The 26,800-nt window shown below is 38.2% G+C and overlaps 1 protein-coding gene across 1 annotated transcript in view; it reads left to right on the plus strand.

The window, feature by feature from the left end:
* Positions 1 to 26,526, plus strand: part of LOC128737478 (uncharacterized) — a 50,530-nt gene extending 24,004 nt beyond the window's left edge. Inside the window, exons 2-3 of the mRNA XM_053832120.1 lie at positions 3,982 to 4,145; positions 24,457 to 26,526. Coding sequence (XP_053688095.1) covers positions 3,982 to 4,145; positions 24,457 to 25,575 — 1,283 coding nt within the window. The 3' untranslated portion in view covers positions 25,576 to 26,526. The remainder of the gene's footprint in view (positions 1 to 3,981; positions 4,146 to 24,456) is intronic.
* The last annotated feature ends 274 nt before the right edge of the window (positions 26,527 to 26,800 follow it).

Genomic DNA, 26,800 nt, shown 5'->3' on the forward strand with positions numbered 1-26,800 from the left:
TACCGTACCCTTATTTAGGCTCGAGATTGTTACTCTCCGGATTTTTTAGATACCTTATGATTCTTGTATGTCTTTACGGAGTTCCTGACCTTGTTTCCCTGAATTATCGCAATGCTTCTTTTAAGTATTTTAGCCAAATAAGACGTTGTTACCAATCGGTGTCGTTTAATATGGGTTTTTTTTTTCATGTGTGGACTCATTACTGCGACCAGTATAGTTGATCTATTGTAATATCGCCCGGGTGTTTGCTGTATGACCTGCACTGCATTTCTTTTTGCTATAATCGCTATTGAATGAGCGATATGCTTATTTTAAATTGTATGCGTGCTTGCGTGTATTGGGGTTTTACCCTTCCTTCAATGCTTGATCTACTTTACCCACTTATTCCTCGTTGCCAGCACTATCCCATATTATAGCCGTCCCTGGCGAGGACTCATTCGTACCTCTGACCCAGTACACTTAACTATAGGAGGGACATTTGCACTGTCAAGAGGCTTCAGAGGGTTAAATATAGAATTCAGCACGAAGGAAGGGTAAATGGAGGGGCCTGAGAATAAACCCATGCTAAAGTCACTTGACATCGAATGGCTTGATTCTACTAAGATTCGAACCCACGACCACTCGCTTGTCAAAGCAGACTCGGTAACCTTGCGGCTACGGAGCCCCCTTCAGGTTATTACTTCAGAATCTACCGGGGGCTAACTGAAACCAGGTATTCTTCCGGACCAAGGCAGATCCTTCAAGGATAACTCTTCTTTATTTATCGATGATATGTTTACGCTTATGTGGTGCACTTTAAACCGTTTTGCGATTTGATTGATAAAAAAACACCGTTTTCAGTGCACCAAGTGTGCAAATTTTTTTTTCTGATTTCAAGATCAATCCGAGGCATAGCGAAAAGTAAAAAAATAATCGAAACAAATCGATTGCACAACTCTTTTTAGATATTTAAACAAACTTTTGCTTGCACGCACATAAAAATTACTTCATCCATGTTTGAGTAAAATCATTTTAAAAGTTGCTAATTACTTTTCGATACAGTCCTTAGCACACTTTAGGTCCATTTAGTTGAAGCAACCGGATTAGGACTGAAAATAGTCATAGCTCGGTTACCAAAACTACTTTGTAACAACCGTGCTTGACGGGTTCCGATGTCGCAAAGTTCCTGGCTATGATTTCAAAGTCATCTGCAAAGCATAGGAGTTGATTATCCGTGATGAAAATCGTGCCTCTAGTTTCGATGTCCGTTCGTCGGATAACCCCCTCAAAAGCGATGCTGAACATCATGCAGGATTAACCGTCACCTTGTTGCAACCCTCGCTTCGTCTCGAAGACACTCGAGAGTATTCGCATTTGTGATGTGTGGGATGCACATGAAACACATCACTCGATCAAATGTAGCTCTGATCAGTTGCGTTAGTTTATTCGCTGGTTTCGATCGACTGACGCGTATGCTGCTTTGAAATCAATAAAGATGTGATGCTTGCGCACATTGTTCTCACGACATTTCTGCAAGAGTTGTCAGATGGTAAAAATCTGGTCTACGGAACCCTGTGCTTTCGATGACAGCCGGCGTAACAGGATCTGAGACACTACCTGGAAGTGAACCGATCAATCTTTTTGTAGCTGGGACAAACCACTCCTTCTATCCATGCCTCCGGTAGCTTCTCCTCCTTTCAAATCTTAGATATAGCCCAATGTAGAGCCGTTGCCAGCGTTTCTCAGCCATGTTTATGAAGTTCTGTCGGTCGGCGGTCCTTATTAGCGGGTTTGTTGGTCTTCAGCAACACGATTTTTCATTTCACTTCTTGCAGATTGGGTGCTGAGACATTACTGTCTTCTATGGAACCTCCCACGTTAACTTCCGTTCCACCTCCTTCTACAACTTTGCCTTTTAGGTGTTGATCGTTCTTCCACCCGACAACCACCTCGCGTTCGTTTGTGATTAGATTTTCTCCCTCGGCATTTCTGGTTTCAGTATGTAGCCCTTACACATTTGGTTCACCTTTTCATAAAACTTGCAGGTGTCAAACTCAACTCAAACTAACTCGCAATAGCTGTTCTAATTCTTCACGATCTCTGTCCTTCTTTTGGCGCTTTTTACTTCTCAGGATCGTGGGCAACTGGTTCCTTGCTCGTCGGTACTTGACCATGTGTTCCCTAGTGGCAATGCTCAGATAACGGATAAGCAATCAGATAAAATTTCAGATAAGCAATTCAATCGGTCGATGGATGGGTCATAAGAAACAGTAGGTGATGGGTCATAAGAAACAGTAGGTGATCACGCGATTAGCATAGTATTAAGTCACAAACCAAAGGTTTCTATTTATCATTCAAGAGCAAATCAGGCTTTTCTCGCTTTTGTTGGAATAATTTGACTCAAACTCGTATCTGGTACAATCAAACTGTATCATCTGAATCGGCTTTCAACGTTCACTAGCCTTAGTTGCCCATGATCTTTCGATCCGAATGAAGCATGTGTTCGATAAGAGCTGCTTCAACACTGCTGCATAGCTCTCCAACAAAACAAAACTTTTTTACGATTCTTGGTAGTTGTTGCCATTAAATAATAATTGTAATACTAATAAAAACCTGAATTTTGAAATATGACCACAGAAAAATACTATGCTACTTCTAGTACGTCCACAATTTATATCGTATTGCAACAATAAACAGAAATTTTACGGCCAACTATTACAGCTGTAAGTTCTATTATGAACCATAATTCGATCAAGTTTGCAATTTCAATTGCAGAACTCGATAAAAGCATCGTAAACTTTAATTTTCTAACACCTGCAGATCAAACATTACCTGCAATAAAACAGTAATTGCATGCATCGTTTAACTGATTTTTCTTTTGCTCAAAGTACTTCGTACCAACTTCGTGCAGGGCGCCTGTGCACAGATCAATAAGGGGAAATGTAAGCCATAAAAAGTCAATTTTTTTCTGTGAAGTACAAGTGGTAAAATGATACATAAATTACCAAATGTGCCACAATAATGTTCAGATGCAAAACAATAGCGTTTAATGGGTTATTGAAAACTGATTTTCCTTAGTTGTGATTCCAACTGTGGTCTAACCTTTTCCGTTTGTGTTGGCTATCACCTGTTGGAATGGAATTAATTTTGGTTTGGAAACCAATTACAAATTTATGATTTTCGAGACACCACTAGCTTTTGCGAAAGTCTCCAGACGGAATACCATTGAAATTCCTGTCACCGAAAAATCGATATTCCGTCCCAAAAACATTCCGTGCCAGCACAGCCAGCCGCGCTACTACCGTGGCACATTCCGTACGATATTCGCAGGGCAAAATTCCACTCCGGGGACGACGACAATAAACGCCCGAATCCTCCGAGGAAAGTTTCTTCGATCAATCTCACCCGCTCGAACGACTGCGCAGACGCTCCGCCATAAAATTACCGCTATTTCGATTGATTATAAAATATCACTGCTCCGTATTTCGCACGACTCGGCATGATTCTCCGGTCTTGCGTAATACCACATCGGTTCTAGAGTGACGAGACGAGCATGCAGTAAGACCCGCGTCGGTTTTGGCTGGTTGGCACGGGGCACAGGGCACAGGGGGCACTAGCGCCGGAGGCGAGCGGTACTCTATAGATACACATAAACGCTTTGATGAATGTTTCGATGATTCACATAAAAGAGGAAACCTTCGAACAATTGGCTTTTAAGCTGCCAGAGTCCATAGTAACCATGGCTCGTCTCCAAGCCCGCCGCTCACCAGCCAGGCCACCAGGCTGGTTGTTGCCCCGCGGTTCGCCGTAGTAGGTAGCAGCACATGGCCAAAAAGAATCCACAGCAAAAGTTTCATTTTAACGGCTGGCAGGGCATGAAAACTTTGTCTTATTATGGGAATGTTCACTGCGCCCGCAAAGATATTCGTCGTCTTGCTTTAGCATATTACGAGTTTTTCTGCAATATATTTTAATGTTACACTATATATTTTTTTATTCCAGAGGAAGAAATCGATGAAAGTGCATTCAAGTGTCTGAAATACGACATGATTAAGGAGATAATCCCGAAGGTGGGCAAACGGGCCAAGTTTGTTCAGAAGTACGAGGAATACAAAGAGAATCTAACGGAACGACCGGCATTTGGTGAGCTGCAGCTGGATGAGAAGGTATTATACATTTTATGATCTTCAATTCTTTCATTTCTTTTATTTCGTCTCCCTCCAACGAGGCATTGAAATGTTGATGAAACTGGAAGTCTTCTAGACAAAAAAAGTAAATCCATACATATACACTTATTTGAAACAGTAATGGAATATAGCCTGATGGTTCAGTTGAAGCGGAAAAGGGCACCTAAACATATTGTTGCTGCTGCTGCCTCTGCCTCTGCTGCTGCTGATGATGATGTTGATGTAGCCGTTTGATGAGAGTAGCGAAAGCAGTAACTGGGAGAAACTTCGAGGAATACATAATTCGAGATAGTACCAAGAGATGAATATCTTGGCGGTTGGTGTGCGGAACGGGAAAATAAGCGGGTTCGAAAACTCAGCCAGGCAGAGTCTCTGAGCGCTGCGAAATAGAAAGGGGGAATGGAAAAACGAAATTCTTCGTTTCGCTTGTATTTCTCATGAAACGTACAATGACGATGGTATTCCAAGTTCATTAGACTTGAATATATGTTATTCACGTTGTTTTTGCTGCTATTCACGATGACGCTAGATGTGCGGCACGGCAAGCGATTTTTAGGGGTGTTTGAGTTTTCACGCCGCTTTGCTTGGGTTGGGTTTTGAGAAAAATATAAACGGAATAATTTCTGATGCTTGCTGGTGTGAGTGCGGTTACAGCAAAATGCCAGAACGGATGTATATGCTTATGTAATATTGCTTATCTCCTAACGACTTTACTATGAATCACATTTTACTGCCTAAAGTGACCGAAATTATGTGAGCATACAATAATAATATGTTATTCGGAAATAAAATATGTTGCTCATTTGGCATAAAATGAAGAACACTTCACAAACAGGTTCAATAGGAGAACAGCAATAAATGCTAGGTAGACAAATTTCCGGTACGATACCTGCAATAGAATTTGCTTTTTACCTGTTACGTATGGTCAGGCAAAGCGGTTAAAGGCAACTCGCTATTTCCATAGAAATGTTAACTCTGCACATATTTCTGTAATTAATTCGGTCGTCTTTTTTGTATGCACATGTTGAGCAACTTCTTGGAAGTAAATTCGAAAAATTTGCTAATAACATGTTGGGAAAAATTGATTTCGCTTTAAATGCAAATTAAAGTAGCTCCGTCTAAATGTATCTTCTACAATAAAATTTTGAATCTAAAGTCGACATCTTTTTGAAATACTATAAAAGCACTATAATTTGATTAGGATTTAGGTAATTTGATTTATACACGGAATTACCCCGTGTATAATCAAAATGGGGTGATAGGAAATCTTAATAAATAAATAAATATGGCAATAAGAGATTTGAATTTCATATTTCGAGTGATTACGCATCTGATTGTCCGAATATTTGCAAAATAATTTCAGTTCGACAACAATCCAGCTTGCCGTGCTTATTTATTGAAAATGATTTGAGTTACGGTGAAACCAATGCATCATTTAATGAGAATCTGTGAAGTCTTCCGAACATCAAAGAAAGTGACATTTCCGATGAAGCCCCCTCCGTAAGCAACTGTCAGCGTCAGCCAGCGAAATGGCAAAAACAAAAATATTTCGTAAGAGTAATGCGACACCTCAGGGCGATGAGTGATTCTTATGAAAAAATCCGATTGAATTCACCTATTTGTGAAAGGAACCTTTGTTATACCATCTCATTTGTCATTCGAGTTAGAATTCGACACGCCTTCGGAACATAATTCAGCTTTTTGATAACACTTTGGTAGTTATCATCAATACATATGCATGTCTATGTAATATACTGATAAATTTGTATAATATTTCAAGCAATCAAAAAATGTCTTCCTTTTATTTGTAACTAGCTGACCCGACAAACTTCGTATTGCCACAAATTAACCTGTGTTGTACATAAATCATGAATCTCGGATGATCTTTGTCACAATCTCGAGTTTTACAAGCCCCCCAGTGGGCGGCGCTTCCGACGGCGGGTCACCGGCAACAATCGCGACCGTCTCGTCCTGAATGATCTAGTGTTACTATAGATAGTTTTTGTGGTCTTGTATTGACTAATGTTTTATGGAAGAGTCTCGAATTTCTCGAGTTCGATTAGTTTTTGAGTTTCGCAAAAATTTTCTGTTTTATTTATATGAGAGTCCATATCCCCCTACCACAGGGGTGAGAGGTCTCTAACTATCGTAAAATAAATTCAAGACTCCAAAATCTCCCACATGCCAAATTTGGTTCCATTTGATTGATTAGTTCTCGAGTTATGAGGAAATTTGTTTTTCATTTGTATAGGAGCCCCCCCCTCTTAAAGTGGGGAAATCCATAGAAAATATACCATAGAAAATATTCTTGCCTACGAAAACACCCACTTGATAAATTTGGTTCCATTTGCTTGATTAGTTCTAGAGTTATGAGGAAATTTGTATTTCGTTTGTATGAGAGCCCCCCCCCCTCTTAAAAAGGTAAGGGGTCCTAATTCATCATAGAAAAAATGGTTGCCTCCAAAAACACCCACACGCCAAATATGGTTCCATTTGCTTGATTAGTTCTCGAGTTATGAGGAAATTTGAATTTCATTTGTATAGGAGCCCCCCCTCCTAAAGTGGGTAGGGGTCCCAGTTCATCATAGAAAAAAATTTTGTCTCCAAAAACACCCACGTGTCAAATTTGGTTCCATTTGCTTGATTAGTTCTCGAGTTATGAGGAAATTTGTATTTCGTTTGTATAGGAGCCCCCCTTCTTAAAGTGGGGAGGGGTTCTAATTCACCATAGAAAATATTCATGCCCTAGAAAACTTTCACATGCCAAATTTGGTTCCATTTGCTTGATTAATTCTCGAGTTATGAGGAAATTTGCATTTCATTTGTATAGGAGACCCCCTTCCTAAAGTGGGGAGGGGTCCCAATTCATCAAAGAAAAAAATTTTGTCTCCAAAAACACCCACATGCCAAATTTTGTTCCATTTGCTTGATTAGTTCTCGAGTTATGAGGAAATTTGTATTTAGTTTGTATAGGATCCCCCCCTCTTAAAGTGGGGAGGGGTCCTTATTCACCATAGAAAATATTCTTGCCCTCGAAAACTTTCACATGCCAAATTTTGTTCCATTTGCTTGATTAGTTCTGGAGATAAGAGGAAATTTGTATTTCATGTGTATACGATCCCCCCCTCCTAAAACGGGGAAGGGTCCCAATTCATCATAGAAAAAATTTTTGTCTTCAAAAACACCCACATGCCAAACTTGGTTCCATTTGCTTAATTACTTCTCGAGTTATGAGGAAAATTGTGTTTCTTTGGTACAGGAGCCCCCCCTCTTAAAGTGGGTAGGGGTCCTAATTTACTATAGAAAATATTCTTGCCCTCGAAAACCTTCACATGCCAAATTTGGTTCCATTTGCTTGATTAGTTCTCGAGTTATGAGGAAATTTGTATGGAAGCCCCTCCTTTTAAAGACGAGAGGAGTTATAATTCCCCTTATAAAGAGGGGAGGGGTCTCAATTTACCATAGAATAAATTCTGGTCACCGAAAACACCCACATGCCAAATTTTGTTCTATTTGCTTGATTAGTTGTCGAGTTATGCAGAAATTTGTGTTTCATTTGTATGGGAGCCCCCCTCTTAGTGGGGGGAGGGGTTTCTAACCATCACTAAAACCTTTCCTGGCCCCAAAAAACTTCTACATGCATATTTTCATGCCGATTGGTTCAGTAATTTTCGATGCTATAAGGAACATACGGACAGACGGACAGACAGACAGACAGAAATCCTTCTTTATAGGTATAGATTTGTTATTTTGAGTTAATAGTGGGGTCGCATTCTGGGGTTTGGTTTAAGTTAGAAACTGGCCGTTTTCCTGGATGCAGAAATTCAGGATTATCCAGATTTTTTAGTGTATTTCCTGATATCCTGACAAGTCGCTCTTTTATCCTGATTTTGGAAAAAAAAATCCTGATTGTTCCTGATTTTTATACATTTGAACTAAAACCTGTAGAAACTTAACCCTCATTTCTCTACTCTCCAGCGTTATGCTCTAGAGGAGTCTATCTCGATTTTTCTATAACTCTTTACTTTGTAATCACTTTCGTTTAGCTGCCGAAATTGAACGCTGCGAAGATGAAACTAGAAACGTCAATGCCGTCTTAACCCACGATTACTCGCGATGTTGTTAATTTATTTATTTATTAGGCCATTACAAATATTTTATAAAGTTTTTGTCCTTCCGGTGTTCGGCCACCGGAGAGGCAAAAAAAAAACAAAGTGAATTTTTTAATCGAGCAAAAAAAACATGGATTTTAAAAATTTTTATTTAGGGTTTAAACGTGAAAACCGAATCTATTCTTGCTTATAATATAATGACAAAAACTTTAAATATGATTTGCAATGGCCTTATTATTATTAATCAACGGGCTCGATTTGGCCCCAATGATTGTCAGGTTAACATAAAAATAGTCAAGTCGAATTGAGTAAAATTCTATCAAACGTATACAAACAAATCTTAAAATAACTGTATTTTCTTCGAGGTTTACCTCTCCTGAAAAAAGCGAGTGAATCTGCCCTGTAGTATCCGTCGTGGCAGATGAAAGTCGAATAACGACTTGATTAAAGGCCCGCTGCAGACCGCCGATAGCACCGTTCATACTATAGTTAGTGCGACGAGGTGGCAATCTGAACATCCCAGCAGCGCGGGTCAGTCAATTCTCCCTTGTAAACTATCCGCGATAAACAGTGCTCTGGAGCTAGCCCAACGAACACGGAGAGTAGAGATGGTCGGGTAGCGGAAAATTTGCCCGAAACCCGCACCCGTACCCGTACCCGCCGGGTTCGGGTCGGGTTCGGGTATTGAAAAAATATAATTTGCGGGTTCGGGTCGGGTACGGGTTCTTAATTTTTGTTTTTGAAACCGGGTACGGGTCGGGTCGGGTATCTCTATTGACCACATTTAACACTAAAGATGGTCGGGTACCCGGGCCCGTCCCGTGCCCGTCGGGTTGCGGTCGGGTTCGGGTATCAAAAATAATAAACTTGCGGGTTCGGGTCGGGTACGGGTTTTTAATTTGTTTCTTGATCGGGTACGGGTCGGGTTCGGGTATACAAATTTTCATACCCGACCATCTCTAACGGAGAGGTTCTAGATCGATCAGTTGACAGCGGCTTTCATAGCTGGGAAGACGGAACGGGTTTCTCCATGGCAATTTTCGCAAAGCGAATCTAAGAAATCGACGCTGAACGGACACGATTTGAGGCAGTATATGTCAGAAAAATTTTTCGCGATCCTAAAGATAAAGCCTAAGGACCTTGAGGCTTTAGCGACAACATACGAGATATGATGCTTGTACGTTAACTGCGAATCTAAGATAACGCCCAAGTCTTCAATATGCGAAACACGTTCAATTACTGTGCTCTCGAGCGTATAACGAAACAGGATCGGATCTTTTTTACGGGAAAATGTGATTGCTGAGCACTTCTCCGGGTTCACTATCATACAGTTCACGTCGCACCAAGTGGCAAAGGCCTCGAGTTGATTTTGAAGAAAGTGACAGTCGTCAGTCGAGCGGATCCGGATGCACATTCAAAGATCATCTGCATACGAGAGTCGTGGGTCCTTAATGACCAAGTTAACGTCGTTGAAATAAAGCAGAAAAATCAGAGGACCTAGATGGCTTCCTTGAGGTATACCTGATGAGGCTGGATAGCTATCGGATCGACAATTGTTTGTTGTACAACACCTGTGGACTTTCTTACTTAGGTGGCTTGTTATCCTAAGACACAGCCTGTTGAACAAAGTTAACGACGTTCATTTCCATTCCAAAGTCCGTGTATTTGCGACTGTGGTAGATGTAGATGTGAGAGAATTTTTAGTATGAAAATTTGTACATACTGCTTTCCTAAAAAAATTGAAGCAAAAATCCTGAATTATCCTGATTTTTATTTCCTTTATGAGTTCTGAGGAAAAATATTGGCATCTCTGCCTGGATGTATTCGGAACGTTTGCACACTTTATAAGACGACAAATGAACTACTTTTGCAATTTTGAGTACCCAAAGATGTCACATGTTGTATTTTACTTCAATTCAGACATTGATCCCCGATCCGGAACATTCCCGGACGTGTTCAGATGTGGCCGTCTTGATGGATGTCTTGAACATTTTATACGACTACCAATGGTCTAGTTTTGCAACTTCGAGTACTTGGAGGTGTCGCATGACGGGGGGTTTGTTATGATTCAAAGGGCTTCTATGTGCAAATTTCATATATTCCGGAACTTGTTCCGGACATATCTTCGGAACCGTACATCCGATCCAAATTCTGTTCAATAGAATTCTTCTAGGCCACAAAACTTTGCGTTTGGTAGTTATTCAGTCATATCGGTCCAGGCATTTCCAAACAGCAGATGTTTATTGTTATATTTTCACTACTGAGACTGTTTTGCGTTCATTTGTAACTTTTGACTGACATAGTTTGATATTTTTTTCAAAATGTTGGGAACAAACATAACATTATTGTTTGAAATATTGAAAGAATGAACAATTTAAAGGTGATTCCCAGGCTTATTTCAAAAGTGCTGAAAAATCACATGTGACTGTTATGCGTTTATGGGCAGTAATAGTAGTTATCATCAACACATATGCATGTGTATGTAATATACTGATAAATTTGCAGAATATTTGAAATCAATCAAAAAATCATGTGCAACGTCCTTGGGTAGGATTGATATTTAAGGGGGGACTCTGACTGGAAAGTCGAAAAACTTGTTTGTTTTACATTTTCAGGAACCTTTTACCTTCAGAAATGTTGAGCCCAAAGTATTTTTCGGTGCGTGATCTCGTTGAGAATTTACAGTAAAATTGTGGGATCGCTTGAAAGGAAGTGCAGTGCTGTACAATAGTTTAAAAGCGCTCTCCTCGAAACCATATGTTTTCAGCGACGGTGCGTGTATCTCAATATCTAGAGGACCGATTTGGCTGAATTTTTTTGACGTATAAAAATTAATTATCTAAATTGTGACGTAGCCGCTTCTTGATATCTCAATTTTTCAATTTTCGCTGCATTTAAAAAAAATCGTTTCACTTCGTAACCAGTAAGTGATAGATAGTTACTATGTACAGCAAAGTTGCTTATTTTACTGTGTTCTACAATTTTTGTGGAGACACTGTACTTTTTTGGACGCATTTAAAAAAACAAAAATTTGTATCACCCTAATGGGTAGATTTACGGTCACCTTAATAGCGTAAAAAGTAGCACCATATTTTTTAAATAAACTTTTCCAAAGATACACCTTCTAGAAAATTAAGCATTTTTACACTAGATGATCGCGTTTTTTTTCTATTTGGTTCATATCAGTAAAGTTTGCTTAAATAATTTCATCAATGTTTTTCAAATAACTTTTGACTGGTAAAGCCAATTCTAACCAAATTTAGCAGATATGTTCACAGCGTTAAGGCCTCTGGTTTGATACTGAAATAATGGAAATCTGATTAATTATCTGGCTAAAATCGTTATAAATAATTATGGATTTTATTATGCTGTACACGAGTGCTCATAACTTTCAAATTAAACATCCAATCAAAAAACAAATCTATAGTGATCTATGAGGCTATATTACCTACCGAATGAGACTAATGGCGCGTAAATCGGTTTGGTCATCTCTGAGAAACGTTCGAATAATTTTTACATTTTTGCTTATAACTTTTAAACAAAATGTCGGACTGCAAAACAATTCAATAGTGATCTACAAGGTGATAACACCTTTCAAATAAGTAATAGCAAACGAATCGGTTCAGCCATCTCCGAGGAACAGGCGACTAAAAACAGCGTTACACACATCCACACACACACATCCACACATACACATCCACACATCCACACATCCACACATCCACACATACACATCCACACATACACATCCACACATACACATCCACACATACACATCCACACATACACATCCACACATACATATCCACACATACATATCCACACATACACATCCACACACACATCCACACACACACACACACACACACACACATCCACCCAGATAACACAAAATCGTAATAGAAAGTTCACATTAAATCGTTTTCATGTCAATTTCACATTGGAATTGTATAATGATTAGAGTATGTCAAATCGAAGTGAACAATAAGTTATTTTGCAGTCGTGCGTGCCTTCATATACAATTGATGACTGTGAATTATAAAGCAGTATAGACGATTGCAATATTTGATTATATCTTAATCATATATTCAGGAGTATTTAGTTGCGTGTTATAAAAACTACGCAAAATAGAATTACAACTAATTGTCAAAGTTTTCGCACGTATATCGCCTCCATTTTGGTACGTATATGTTCTTATATGGCGTGAAATATAACTTTTTCGTTCAGATATGATTTCGTATATCTCAGTTGCAATCGAGATATACAAACCAAATGGTTTACTGGACACACACACACACACACACACACACACACACACACACACACACACACACACACACACACACACACACACACACACACACACACACACACACACACACACACACACACACACACACACACATACACACACACACACACACACACACACACACACACACACACACACACACACACACACACACACACACACACACACACACACACACACACACACACACACACACACACACACACACACACACACACACACACAATAAAATTTAATAGTCGTAAATTGATAGATACAATTGCAGATACATCCTCAGATTTGCATTTTTCGTCGGGTTTCGAAATAGATATTGATGAAGGCTGTCGGTCGATGGTAGAATCAAATGGAAAAGTTTCATTTTTATCGTTTTCTGCTTTGTGAGATCTTTCCGTTAGTTTGCGTCACCTAATTGATCCAACAGCGCAAAGTAGTAGCCATTGGTTGTTGATTGTCTGGCTTTTCGATAAAAAATCGATGATCAGTAGGGTTTATTTATAATTCCCGTCGTAGTAAGTAAAGTCATTCTGATTTACATCATTTGTTGGATGGATTTAATGAATACTCCAAAAGTTCAGGTGCTGATTTGACTAAAACATACTTACCTTCCGATTCGTGAACTTCGAAATCACTGAAAAGCGATTATTAAAGCATGTTATTGAAATTACGTAACTGACTTTATTTCTTAAATTCGTCGTACCGTTTTAAAATCCGTCTATCAAAATGCTTCATCGTCCAAACTAAAAATCACAACACTGTTTACGAAGCTAACGCGCATGTATTTGTGTAGGACGGTATGACAAATGTTATTTTGCAAAATTTCTGCAGGTCAGACAAGTTTTCCTGGCTGTAGAATAACGACAATGCCTTGTGTGGGTTATTTTCATTTTATGCATGACGGAAATTAAAACGATTAGTCGACATTTTCTTCTTCGTCGCTCGAAAAAACGAAGGAAATTTGGCTGGTAGGACTTCTTTAATGATAAAAAGCATTTAAATAGACCTCAGCTCATTTTGATTGATCGCGTATGATAGACAACAAACTAAAAAATTTTTTCTCCGGAAGTGGATTACGTTTATCTCTATTATCCAAACTGCTGCTGAATACCATTTTTAAGTAAATATTATTGAGTTTATTTTCAATTGAATTGAAAAAGTTGGCTCTGATCAATTTGCAACAGCTGACGTGGAATTTCTTTACTAAGAATAATGAAAACTTCCATTCACACTTAACACAACAATTGAAAGTAAGCTGTGTTTAGTAATGTACCAGACGTATATAGTGTATTCGAGCAAGAAATTCATAAGAACATGCATGAATCAGGCATAAACCCTTGCGTCGAAGTACGGAATATTCTCTATGACGTCATTCGCGGTAAGACAGTGAATAATAAAATCCTACAGTAAAGATCCGTTTTATAACTATGACGGCTTAAATGTGGGAGTTTTACATACGATAATTTCATTCAAGACATTTAGTTTTCCTGGAATAAAAGTACTTTGGTGCAGCTTTACTGCAATTTACATATTTCTACATGAAAAAAACAGCAAGACAGTTAAAGATTTTTTGCGAGTCCCTAGCCACACACCGATGAAGATACAGTTTATCGTACGAAAAGCCATCCAAACATTATACATTCCAGCACTTATCGCTCACGATACACTTTCAGTAACTAACTATACACTTGGACTGTGTGCAGATGTTAGCAGCCAAATGGCGGACATATTCGCTTTCGAAGCGTATTTAGGTTTTTTATCTACCTACTTTACTATCCATTCTACCACCGGAGTCCAATTCGGTTCCATTTCTATGGGTCCATTATTCCTACATCGTTCGAAATTGATCGGTTTGCGTGGTTTCTGTGCTCCTCCAGCGCCGCCGTAGCGTGGGGGGGGGGCGTGCATGGCAGTATGGTAGCTAGAGGCGCTGCGTGTATTACCGCCATATTTCTGTGCAAATCCGACGCTCTATTTCAGCTCCGTACCAAGCCGGGCCGCGCCGGGCCTGGTGGGTATGCGCATGTATTATGAAGTTTCTTCTGCGAAAATGTTCAATTTCAAAGCTTGTATCTCTAACAAAATTCTGCAAGACACTTCTGTTTTGTTTTTCTGCGCTACGAGCGACGAGCTACCACCGAACGCCACGAGAAAATTAGTGCAACGTGTGTAGTTGCACATATTGTTGTTACCTGTTGTAGCTGCCGAGCCGTTGGTTATAGGTTGGCATATGTTGCTCGATCGAGTTATGGTACGTGCACGTAGCAAACGTACGACTGCGCGCGGGGTGGTTTTGTTTTCGTTTGCACTAGGTACATCTGGTGGCAGGTAGTGACGGCAGCGGTGCGGGTAGTGGAGACAATTGCGCGAATTTCTCGCGATTACTAAAGTCGCGGAAATTAGTATTCGAGTTATGCAATTTCGTTTCGAATGGGAATGATGATTCGGCATGTTAAAGTGGTTTTTGGCGTAGCGTACTGTGTGGCGTATAATTTAAAGATTTTAAACTTATAATTATGGATGGGAATATGGTTTTTAAAAGCAGAGAAACAGCTGAAGCTTCAGTTTCAAAATAGCGCTTGACACAGTAATATCATTCATTGTAATAATTTGCTGTTGGTTTTACATACTTTGGGGCCGGCTTTTTGAAAATGTTGACCATAGTCTTTGCACAGTGTTTTTCACCTACGAGGATTTATCTTGAATTTCTTTAACTATTCCGGCTATTGCTAGGATAAATTAACTGTTATTGGACCCTTTAGTGCTTGAGTTGTCTAATTCTATGAATTATTTTGAACTGGTAATGCTAAATACTCAACCGATGTCACTTACTATAGTAGTCACATTCGATTTCATTTGAAAAAATATCAATTTATTTTACAAATCTCTATATTTTACATATTTTTCAAAGCACAATGGACTGTGTGTTGTCCTTTTATGGACCATTGGAGTTTACAATATCGTATTTTCGTTTATTTTGTATGGAATGGGACCACTAATGGCAACATTTTTTGCATTGTTGACCATATAATGGGCCTCACTTGTAGAAAATGTTATTTTAAGTCATTTTATCACAAAAAACCAGCGAAAATTGTATAAACTAAAATGTGAGTTATGGTTAGTACTACCTGATTCATATTCTATATTCTCAGAAATAGCAAGCAAAAGCTAATTACTGTCGAAATCCGGGGTCCATTATATGATAAAGTGTTCAGTGTAGGTTAACTTACTAGCTGCAGAAAAATAGAGTCAGTCCAAACTCCAATCGCAGAAAAACAGACATAACTCTTGGAAGAAAAAAAAAAAACAACAAAAATTATCGTACCACACATTTTGTCTGAACACTAGTACCATCTATGAACGACATTCCCAAATATCAAATAGCAACAGGAGTATCTCTCGAACTAGCAAGTATTTGTATGGGGCAATCCCCTTCTTTCGTTAAAAAGCGCCACTTTGACCAAAACGGAGATATTCCCAACTAAGCCCAAATTTGAAACGACGGTTTAATCGGTGCGAAGAATGTAAAACGAGTGTCATGTCTGTGCTCCAATTTTAACTATAATTTGTGATCAATTTAAGTCCATATTCGAGGACGATTTGAAATTTAATTTTGAGTCTATTTTTATATTCAATCAAATTCAATTCTAAGTCCCATTGAATGTCTCATTTTAAATCCAATTTCAAACACTTTCGCTCTTTCTTCCGCTATTTTAAGTATTGTAGATTTAAATTACCAACGTGGATAGCAGCAACGTGTAGTGCTACGGTCTATAATGCACTCAAGTACTTTTTTTACACGGTTTGTTTTTTCGATTATTTTGAACGGGGAAACTTAAAGACCATTCATTTATTTCTCAATACATTTGGAAGTGGCCCGATATTCGCCATGTAGTTTGTAAAAGGTCCCTCAGTTGCACCGTTCTTGAGTAATCAAAAAAAAAACAAACCGTGTAAAAAAAGACTTGAGTGTATCTGGTAAAAAATATTAAAATTATAAGTCGATCAAAAATTGCGTATATTTTTCGTGTTCTAAACTTATCCACGGTGCCTAATTCTGCGCACTTTCTTGCCCATGTTCCTAATTCTGCGCACCCAAAAAGTTAAATTAAATACTCCTGCCATGCTGTTTATGTCTTTATACGCTGAAAGCACACCAAAAAATCGTAGGCGAATGAATGAATTGGCGCTCGTAGGTTCGGACCCCAAGACACAGCACAGGATGCCAATCAATGCGAGTTAAAGATTCACTTGAATTTTCATCCTTCTATACCTCTGCCATTTGGGTGAGGGAATTTCGATCATAAATTTGGTAATTCTCTTGAAGGACAATCTTAGCGTTGGTGCTAACGACTATGTTTTCTGCTATAAAAAATACTTTCAGTTTCACGTTAAATTATTTCGCTCTCAAATATTATGGCCCGTTTGTGAATAATGGCGTAATATTCAACAGACATTTATAAAAAATATAACGCAATGATCATAGTTATGCACAATGTTAAAAATACTTATATAAAGAAAAATGCGCAGAGTTAGGAGCTGCGCAGAATTAGGAGTGGTCACGGTATAATTTAATTCCAATTTCAGGTCCAATTAAAGGTAAAATTTAATATCTGATTTTAAGCCAATCTGAAGTGTAGTTTTAATGCCAATTTCAAGTTTAATTTAATTCCAATTTCGTCTCCGATCGCAGGTCCAAATTAATTGTCCTATTTTAAGTCCAATTTCAAGCAATATCGCTAATTTTCATCTCGATGATTGCTCATCGCCAGCTCATCAGTGATTTAAATTTCGATAATTGGTAACTCTCTGTTATGCCATTCGCTCGCGAGACATCGCCGATGCAATAGCTGGTGAAAAACTACAAGGTATACAGCCCTAAGGGTTGTACGAAAGAGTGACGTAGGACTATATCACATTATTACATCAAAGACTAAAGTAAACTTCATTTCTGGCATATGTATGAATCATTGTTTAAGTGAATGTTTAAAAGAGAAGAGCGAAATATTCAGATCCAATTCTTCATTGAAGGCAATGGTGGCTTTAAAAATACGTGGACGGGGGTTCATAAGTACAACGCGTGCAGCCATTGAGACATAAAGATTTCTTATAAAAATCACTTCTTTGCATCATAAAGGTTGAAATAGTAATGAATGACCAGCCCACTGATTATTGTATTAAACATGATTATGCGTAGCTTGACATAATCTTACTTTAATAATCTTACTGTAAATCGCTTGCGGTCTTTAAAAGGGTCATTGGTTACAACTAACATTAAAGCTAAGACACGTTCATCACAAATATGACGTGCCATTCGAATGTCCTTGTCTTTCGACATGAATGACAACAGGTACGTTACATGGCGGCATCGTTTTACTGTCTCTTGCTCAGAGAAGGTTCTACTAGATTACTTTCACAGCTTACCGCTGTTACATAGCACAAAATATGGCACATGCGCAAAAATTTCTGTTTTATTTGTATGAGAGTCCTTATCCTCCTACCACAGGGGGGAGAGGTCTCAAACCATCATAAAATAAATTCGTGCCTCCAAAAACCCCCACATGCCAAATTAGGTTCCATTTTCTTGATTGGTTCTCCAGTTATAAGCAAATTTTTATATTATTTGTATGGGAACCCCCCCCCCCCCCTCCTAAAAAGGGGAGGGGTCTTAATTCACCATAGAACAAATTTTTGCGTTCTGAAACCCAAAGCAAAGCAAAGCCTGGGTGCTAACTCCGTTATCGAAATTTGACCTTCTGTTTTTATACGACAGACTTCGCAACCAGCTGTTAGAATACAGGACAGTGCGGGGTCAGTGCTACGATTCTATTGACTCTAACAGCCTCTCCCAGCCGAGATTCGAACATACGACGACTGGCTTATTAGACCAGCGTCTTACCTCGATGCCAACTGGGAGGTTCTGAAACCCCCAAATACCAAATTTGGTTCAATTTGCATGATTAGTTCTAGAGTTATTAGGAAATGTGTGTTTCATTTGTAAGTAGAAGGGGTCTCTAAATTCTAACATTTAAAAAACCCCACATGCCAAATTTAGTTCCGTTTGCTTGATTAGTTCTCGAATTTTGAGGAAATTTGTGTTTCATTTGTATAAAACCCCCCCTTTTATGCCCTACTTAATATTGGTCTCTTACCCCCTCTTTAAAATTGCTGTTCATTTGATCTATCCAACGACATATAAATTGTTCAGTTTCGTTCAGTAGTTTAGTAGTTATTACCATTTGAAATCTTTCATTCAAACGTTACACTTCTATTTTCGTTTTCACAAAGTGCTACCCAGTCCCAGTATAGTAAACAAAGACGTAGTCCTACGTCAAAAGACAAGAATTGATTACGCTCGCAAATACTCACTCGGTATTTCTGTCTCACACTCATTGTATATCGCTCTGGATATGATATGATAACTCCGGACTTCCGGGATCGCAATCGGATTTGAAATCAAAGTTGCCATTGGACTAGCAATTAGATTTCCAACTTGACTAGTAAATAGAGTAGAAATTGGAATGGAAATCGGACTTGAAATCAGATCTAAATTTAGAGTAAGGCCATTACAAATATTTTATAAAGTTTTTGTCCTTCCGGTGTTCGGCCACTAAAGGGGGGGGGGGGCGAAAAAAAACAATCGAGCAAAAAAAACTTGGGTTTAAGCGTTTTTATTTAAAGTTTAAACGTGAAAACCGAATCTATTCTTACTTATAATATATACGTTATTATTTTCTATGCAAAAATATACGAAAAAAGACAAACACACAGAAAAATTTTTTTGGACGATTTTCGGAAATTCCATTGTTCGAATTTCCATTTTTGTTTCGTGCTAGAAGCGTTAACTCAACTTGTACACTCATTTTTCGAGTTTTCAGACTGTAGAGCCCACAGACAATTGATTTTATAAAAAAAATTTTGACTCATATCCTATAAATTATTTTTCTGCCCCCCAATTTTTCAAGCCAATTCCAAGGGGGGGGGAAGGGGTGACAAAAACTTTGAAAATGATTTGCAATGGCCTAATTCAGACTGGAAGTTTTACCTGGAATTGGAAAAGAAAACGAATCTAAAACGAATTTGAAGCTTTCTTAAATTTGGAATTGAAAGACTTGAAAGTGGATTTGAAAATAAGCTCGAAATTGAATTTTATGCTGGAATTTAAATTGGGCTAGAAACTGAACTTGAAATTACGAAATTAGATACTTGAAATTAGGATTGACGTTTTTCGTTTTATTCTCACTATACATCTATTCTGTTATGCATCTTCACTTTTCGTTTTTTTCTTTTTTCCTTTTTTCTGTCTCATGTTTCCTGTTTCATTCTGTTGTTCTTCGTTTCCTGTCCTATTTTTCTTATTTTCAGTTCTGTTTATAAAAAATACTTTATTTTTTTCACAGGGTTTTCATTATATTCTTTCTCCTTTCCGTCTTTTCTTTTCTATTTTCCCCTTTTTTCGTTTAAAGTTTCATATTCTTTTCACGCTTTGTATCGCATTTTCTTCTCAGTTTCTCGTTTTTTGTCTTCTCGTCTTCGACGGTATCGTTTTTACTGTTTGTGTTGCTATTTTCCCATCATGTTTAATCTCATTTTCAATCCCGTTTTTGTCTTTTTCTTTCGCTTTGCTTTTTATCTCTCATTTTACATCTTTTTCTCAGCCGTTTAACCTTTTCCTTTAGTCCAATTATTATGTTTTTCTTTTTATGCCCATTTTTATCCCATCTTTCTCCTATATATCCCGTTTGACCTCTTTTTCCTCGTATCCTCTAGTTTTCTTTTTTCTCTTTCGTTATTCTACTGTTCTCTTGGTTTCTCTTGTTTCCTGTTCCGTATTTCCTGTCCTGTCTCGTTTTACCCCTTTTTCTTTTGTTTTTTCTTATATTTTGGTCCGTTGTTTTCTCTTCTTCTGTTCTTTTTTCTTTTTTTCCTGTCCCATTTTTCGCCTTTTCCTGAGTCTTGATGGTTTTTCCCATTTTTTGCCTTTGTCTTTCATTTTTATCGTTTCCAAGTTCGTTTTCCTCTTCCTCTGACTTATTTTTTGTCATATTATGCACCGTTTCACCTGTTTTTCTTTTTCTCGGTCTCGATTTTCGTCTTTTCTCGCTTGCTCTTCTATTTTTCATTCTCGTCTGTTCCGTTCCTCTCTCTTATTAGGTCCAGTTTTTCCTCTTTTTCTGTCACACTGTTTTTCTTTTCTGATCGCTTTCTTCTTTTATTTTGTTTCTTTTCCTTTTCTGCCTAGATATTCTTCTCTTTCGGTTTTCGTTTCGTTATTTTCCTACTGCTGTATTTTCTCCTTTTCTTGCTCCGGGTTTTCTCCGGGTTTTCTTGCTATTTTCTCCGTCTTACTTTTCTTGTCCGTCTCCGTCTCGTTCTCCTTCTTTTTCTATCCGTCTTCTCGTTTTTTATTTCTTCCCATTTTCTAACTTACCACTAACTTTCGTTTTCATCTCCCGTTTTCCCTCCCATTATGTCACTTTTTTTAATGTTATTTATTCTTAATGTATCTGATCCCTCGTGTTGCCACCTTACAGACCAAGCTTTGTAGAATAAGTTAAATTATGTCACTTTTTCCTTTGCGTTTTGACTATCTCTAAATCCTAAAGTTTCTTAAGTTTCCGTTTTTTATCCATTTTCCCATTCCACTTTATACTATCTTTTTCTTTTTATTTTTCCTTTTATTTCTTGTTGTTTTATTGTCTCTCCTTTTCTCCCTCGTTTTTCCTTTTATTCTGCCCGCTCTTTCTCTTTTTTCCTTTCCAGTTCTCGTGCCTTTTCTGTTAAATTTTTCGTCTTTTTCGTGTTGTTTTCTTTTCTGTTTTTCATCATTTTCAGACCACTAGTTTCTTTTACTATTTTCTGTTTGTTGTGCTATTGACATTTTTTTATTTTCATCTATTGCTTTCTTCCATTTATCATATCCTTCATCCCTGTCACGTTCCGTTTTTCGTTTTATCTCATTTGTCATTTCATTTGTTACCGTTCTTGTTTTTCAATTTTCCTGCTTCCTCTCTATTCCATCTTTTCTATCCCGTTTGTCCTCTTTATTTATTCCATTCTCCTTTTATGTCCAGTTTTTCGTTTTTGCCTGCTCCATTTTTCATTTTCATCTGTTCCGCTTGTTAGGTCCAACTTTCCCTCTTTTTTTGTCACCCTGTTTTCTTTTCTGATCACTTCTGTCTGTTTTTGTTTTGTTTTTGTTTGTCTGTCTGTCCCGATTTTCGTCTGTTCTCATTTCTTCATTTTCCTACTGCTGTATTTTCTCTTTTTCTATCCCGCTTTTCTCCCGTTTCCTTTTCTGTCCTGTTTATCCTATTTTTTTTCATTTTCTTTATGGTTTTTCTTACTTTTCTCTCCATTCTTCCACTTTTTCTGTTCGTTTTCTCGTTTTTTGCCTCGTTTTCCTTCTTTTTCCCTTTAGTTACCTTTCCACTTTCCTTTTCATTTCCCGATTCCCTCCCATTCTGTCGTTTCTTTTGGCTTGATTTTTTCAAGTCAGGTTTTATTCATTTCCATTCGCATTTTTCCTCTTTTTCTATTTTTTTTCCCTTTTTTGTCACGTTTATCCCCGTTCCGTTTCTCCTTCTGTCTTGTTTTTCCTTTTTTTAGGCGGACTATGTCTAAATCCTTAAGTTTCTAAAGTTTTCGGTTTTTATCCATTTTCCCAATCTCATTTTATCCTATCTTTCTTCTTTTATATCCAGTTTGACCTTTTCCTGCTTATTTCTCGTTTCCTTTATCAACTTTTTTCTTTTTCGTTTATCTTATCGGTTTTTTACCCATTTTCTCAATCTCATTTTATCTTATTTTTCTTCTTTTATATCCAGTTTGACCTTTTCCTACTTATTTCTCGTTTCCTTTATCAACTTTTTTCTCTCTCGTTTATCTTGCGTTCCGTTTTGCCTTCCCTTGTTTTCTGTTCCATTTTTTATTTCTTGCCATGTTTTCTATCTTTGTCTTTCCCGTTTCCTTTCTGTCACATTTTCTTTTTTTTCATCACGCCTTCCCTGTCTTATTGTCTCTCCTTTTCTCTCTCGTTTTTCATTTATTTTCACCCTTGTTGCCTCTTTCTCTTCTTTTCCATTCCCGTTTTTCGTCTTGCCTATTTTTTCCTCTTGCTTATCACTTTTCTGTTGCATTTTTCGTCCTTTACTTTCGTGTTTTTTCATTTTCAGGCCCGCTTTTCCTCTTTTCTGGTCTCTTTTTTGATTTCTGTCCCATTAACATTTGTTTTTGTTTTCTATTGTTGCTTTCTTCCCCTTATCATATCATCCATTTCTGTCACGTTCTGTTTTTCATTATCCCATTTGTCTTCCGTTTTTTCTCCATTTTTCTCTTTTACTGTTTGTTTTTCAATTTTCTTGCTCCCAAATGTCCTTCTTTTCTGGTCCACCTTTTCTATACCGTTTTTCCTCCCTATTTCATCCGTTTTTTCTCCTTTTCTGACCAGTTTGTCCTTATTTTCTTTTTCATTATATTCGTTTTTTCTGTTGGTTTCCCTTTTGTTCTCTTTTTTCGTCTTTTCCATTGCGCTTTCCCTCTTTTTCTGTCCAATCTCCTCTTTTTACGTCATTTATTTTTTTCTCTCGTTTTCTTCTTTTCCATTTCTTTCTCTTTTTATGTCCCGTGTCCCTCTCATTCCGTTACGATTTTTCTTTTCACGCCAACTTTTCTTCTCTCCCGCGTTTCTTCCTCTTTTACTATTCGGTTTGTCTAGTTATTTTTGCAATTTCCCCATGCTCTTTCTGTATTTTTCAATACTGGTTCTAGTTTGGATACAAATTGCATTTGAAATTGTCTTTGGAATTGGACTTGAAATTAGACTTAAAATTGGCCTTGAAATCAGTGTTGAACAACAACCCCACCGGCACCAAGAACAGCGGGCCACAACGTGCAAGACGGCTCAATCAGGTCGAAAATGATTTGTGACTTCTAAAACGACTGGGAAATACGAATTCTCACTCAGTATTTATAATTTGCTTTCGTTTAGTAGTTGAAGCATATTTTCAATATAAAAAATAATTTGCGCAAGATTTACTCTTACATTTATGTTAATTTCGATAAAAATTGTCGTCACTGATATGATTTCCATTAAAAATTAACCTAATTAAACGAGGATGAAAAAGACATTCGTTTCGAATTGAACATTATCCGACATTATAAAGTGCTTAACATTCACCGAATCAATTGAAATGCTCGATGAGCAAGCTTCATTTAAAAATATTTACACACCTCCTCTATTGTTGTGAATTTATGCTTGCATATGTCATATACCTGTATTCATAATCAACAGAATTGAACCGCTCGTATTATGGACTTGCTATTGAAGCATCATAACGTTATTCATACACAATGGCAGTCAATAACGCAGAATTACATTTTAAAGCCTCCGATTGTCGACTGCCTCGAATCCATTATTGCACAATTTCAAGTGGAATATTTTTTTTATTATGTTTGTTGTCATTAATATTTAACATACACAGACCTATTATATTAAACTACTGTTCTTTTTATATTCAGGGTAATTTATACAATAATTCGTATAAACATATTATGCAATATTGTTTAATGCATTCAGTTGGAAACCGAATTGACTGTCCCTTTTCATTGACTGTTTTTTCGCAACATTTGCTGAAACTTTATGAACCAAATTGGTAGTCATGGACGTACTGCTGTTAGTGGTTTATTATTGGACACGAACTAAATACACTGACAAAAAATAAAAATTTCATTGTTTGTGTGCCCTTCAGAATATTCCTCTCTCCTTTGGTTATCCTAACCAATGATTCTTTTAATTGTATGTCAAGATGAATCGATTTTGAACAAAAAAAAATCTGCAACCGTCACTAATCTTTTGCTCCCCTTCTTTCAGGACCAACCAACCAAAGCTCCACAGAAAGCGCCGCAAATCAACTGGCCCCGAATCGAGCGCGTTTGCGGCCCGGTACCGATCTACCTCAAAAACCTGCTGAAAATGTGCGGCTACGAGCAGGAAAGCAGTCTGCGGAACCTGAACGATGACGATTTCGTCGACATGGAACGTTTCGCCCGGGAGGAACTGATCCACCTGGTACCGTCGACGCAGTTCTACTTCCACATATTCTGCAACGATCCGGCGCGAGAGTTTCGGCTCGTTCCCGGACACCGGAAGCTGCTGATGCAAATGAGTGCCTACCTGAACTACACGAACGCCGCCAGCGAGCTGCAGCGGATGGAGCCAATCATGAACAACCGGATAGAACGTCCACCGCCGGCCGAACGGATCGAGCGCGTTGAACGTCCCGATCGTGTGACAGACATCAATCTGGTGCGAGAGCTGCGCGAACAACGTGCCCTTATGCAGCAGTTACAGTTGCAGCAGCACCAGCAACAGCAGGAACTAGCGAATCAACCTCCAGAGATCCTACAGGATCACATACCGGAAGTGAAAAACATCTCCACCAAGAATCCGCCGTTTGCGTTCGAACAAGCTACTGTCTATCCGCCCCTCAGTGATGAAGCCCGGGTCAAAAAAATCCAGAACATCATCATCAAGCTAATCGAAATGTGGAGCGATAAGCAACCGATCAAGCTGCAGCTGACGGACGAGATGATCAACGTGACGTACGAGCTGAACGGCTACAACGCCTTCATCAAGTGTCCGATGTGTGCCGTCCAGATCAAGGTGTCCAAGTTGCCCACCAAAAAAGGCGACCGGTTTGTGATCTCAAACTTCTCGAAGCATGTCATCAAAATGCACTTCTCACAGCAGCAACAGCAGCAGCTGTCGCAGTCCCAGCAGCAGCAGATGAACGACAGCAGTCGGTCCAGTTTGGAGAATTCGGCATTCTTCGGCGGGGAAAATTCCGACAGCAACAACTATCCGTACGACGAGTTTTCGATCAAACGAGCACGAATGGAAGAGGAAGAAGACGACGAACCGGATATCCTGCCTCAGATGTTGCATCCCTATGTCAGTATCAAGGATGAGGTGATAGATTTGGATGCGTAGTTTGGCTCTCTAGGGAGGTGTTCCTGGCGACGACGACGGCGCAAACCGATCCGGAACGAGCTTCCTCGAGTTGGCTGATAATTGAACACATTATGCACAGTGGAGAAGCATGCGTCAAAATAACAACGGACGCAATTTAGAAACGGCTAGAAGTCATCTGATTAAATATGAATAATCTCGTGTGAAAATTTCCGAACACTAGGAAAGTTACGGATTTTGCTCATTTCCTCCGATTTTGCAACTTCTTGAATTATACCAAGCAAGAGTTTCAGCAAAAATATTGTGTACCTTTACTAGCAGAATTATGTGGAAATTTTTTTTTCTTTCACTTACATATTGAGATTTTGCGCTCAAAAATGCCTTTTTGATTAGTTCAAAATAATCAAGTTTAATATTGTTAAAAGCACAAAAAAATCAGAAAAACTGGGATGTTTCTGGCGACAAGTAATCTGAATTGCATCCGTTTTGTTGGCGCGTTTCACTATTCAACTGTGCATGATTTTCACCAGGACCTAAAATATCCCTTCAACCACACGATCTGGGACCCATCAAACTGACAAGCATAACTAGTAGGAACGCTCTTCATCTAATGGTGAATTATTGATGTGTAAATTATCAGCCAAATCGAAGAAGTCAATTTCGAGTAATTAATTTATTTTTTGACTTGGCGTGGAGCCTTGGAACGCCTCCACTTTGCGTTAGGTATGATAGAAGCAAATTGTACTCGGTATACTGGAAATAGCTAAATTGATAGCAAAATGGACGCTACAGAGAACTCACTAGATTTAGGGCAAGTATTTATAGTAATTCACACAAGACAACTAGAGTTAGCTGTTACACGTGTAAGTGACACATCATGGAATATTGAAAAGACTTTGCCTTTTTTGTTTAGTATTCTGTTTCTAAAATTAAGGCTATGATGTGTAAATAGGCTGATAGATTTAGAGCAATTATGACATTACACAACAGATTCCATTTTATCATCTTCCAAATATAATAAAATGCGCACCCTTTTCTATAGTATGCTTTCATCTTTTAATCGGAATATTCCTTCATTCCCCATTTAAAACCGTCCGTATGGCAAAACACATGTAGAAACAAAATAGTGAATGAACTGTTCGTTATCATGTAGAAACTGCAACGACAAAAAAGTGATAAAAACAATCGAAGCCAGATATCGACTAAAAATAGATTAGATATCTATACATATCGTAATCTTCTGTGG

The sequence above is a fragment of the Sabethes cyaneus genome, chromosome 2 (genome assembly GCF_943734655.1).
Source record: "Sabethes cyaneus chromosome 2, idSabCyanKW18_F2, whole genome shotgun sequence".
NCBI lineage: Eukaryota > Metazoa > Arthropoda > Insecta > Diptera > Culicidae > Sabethes > Sabethes cyaneus.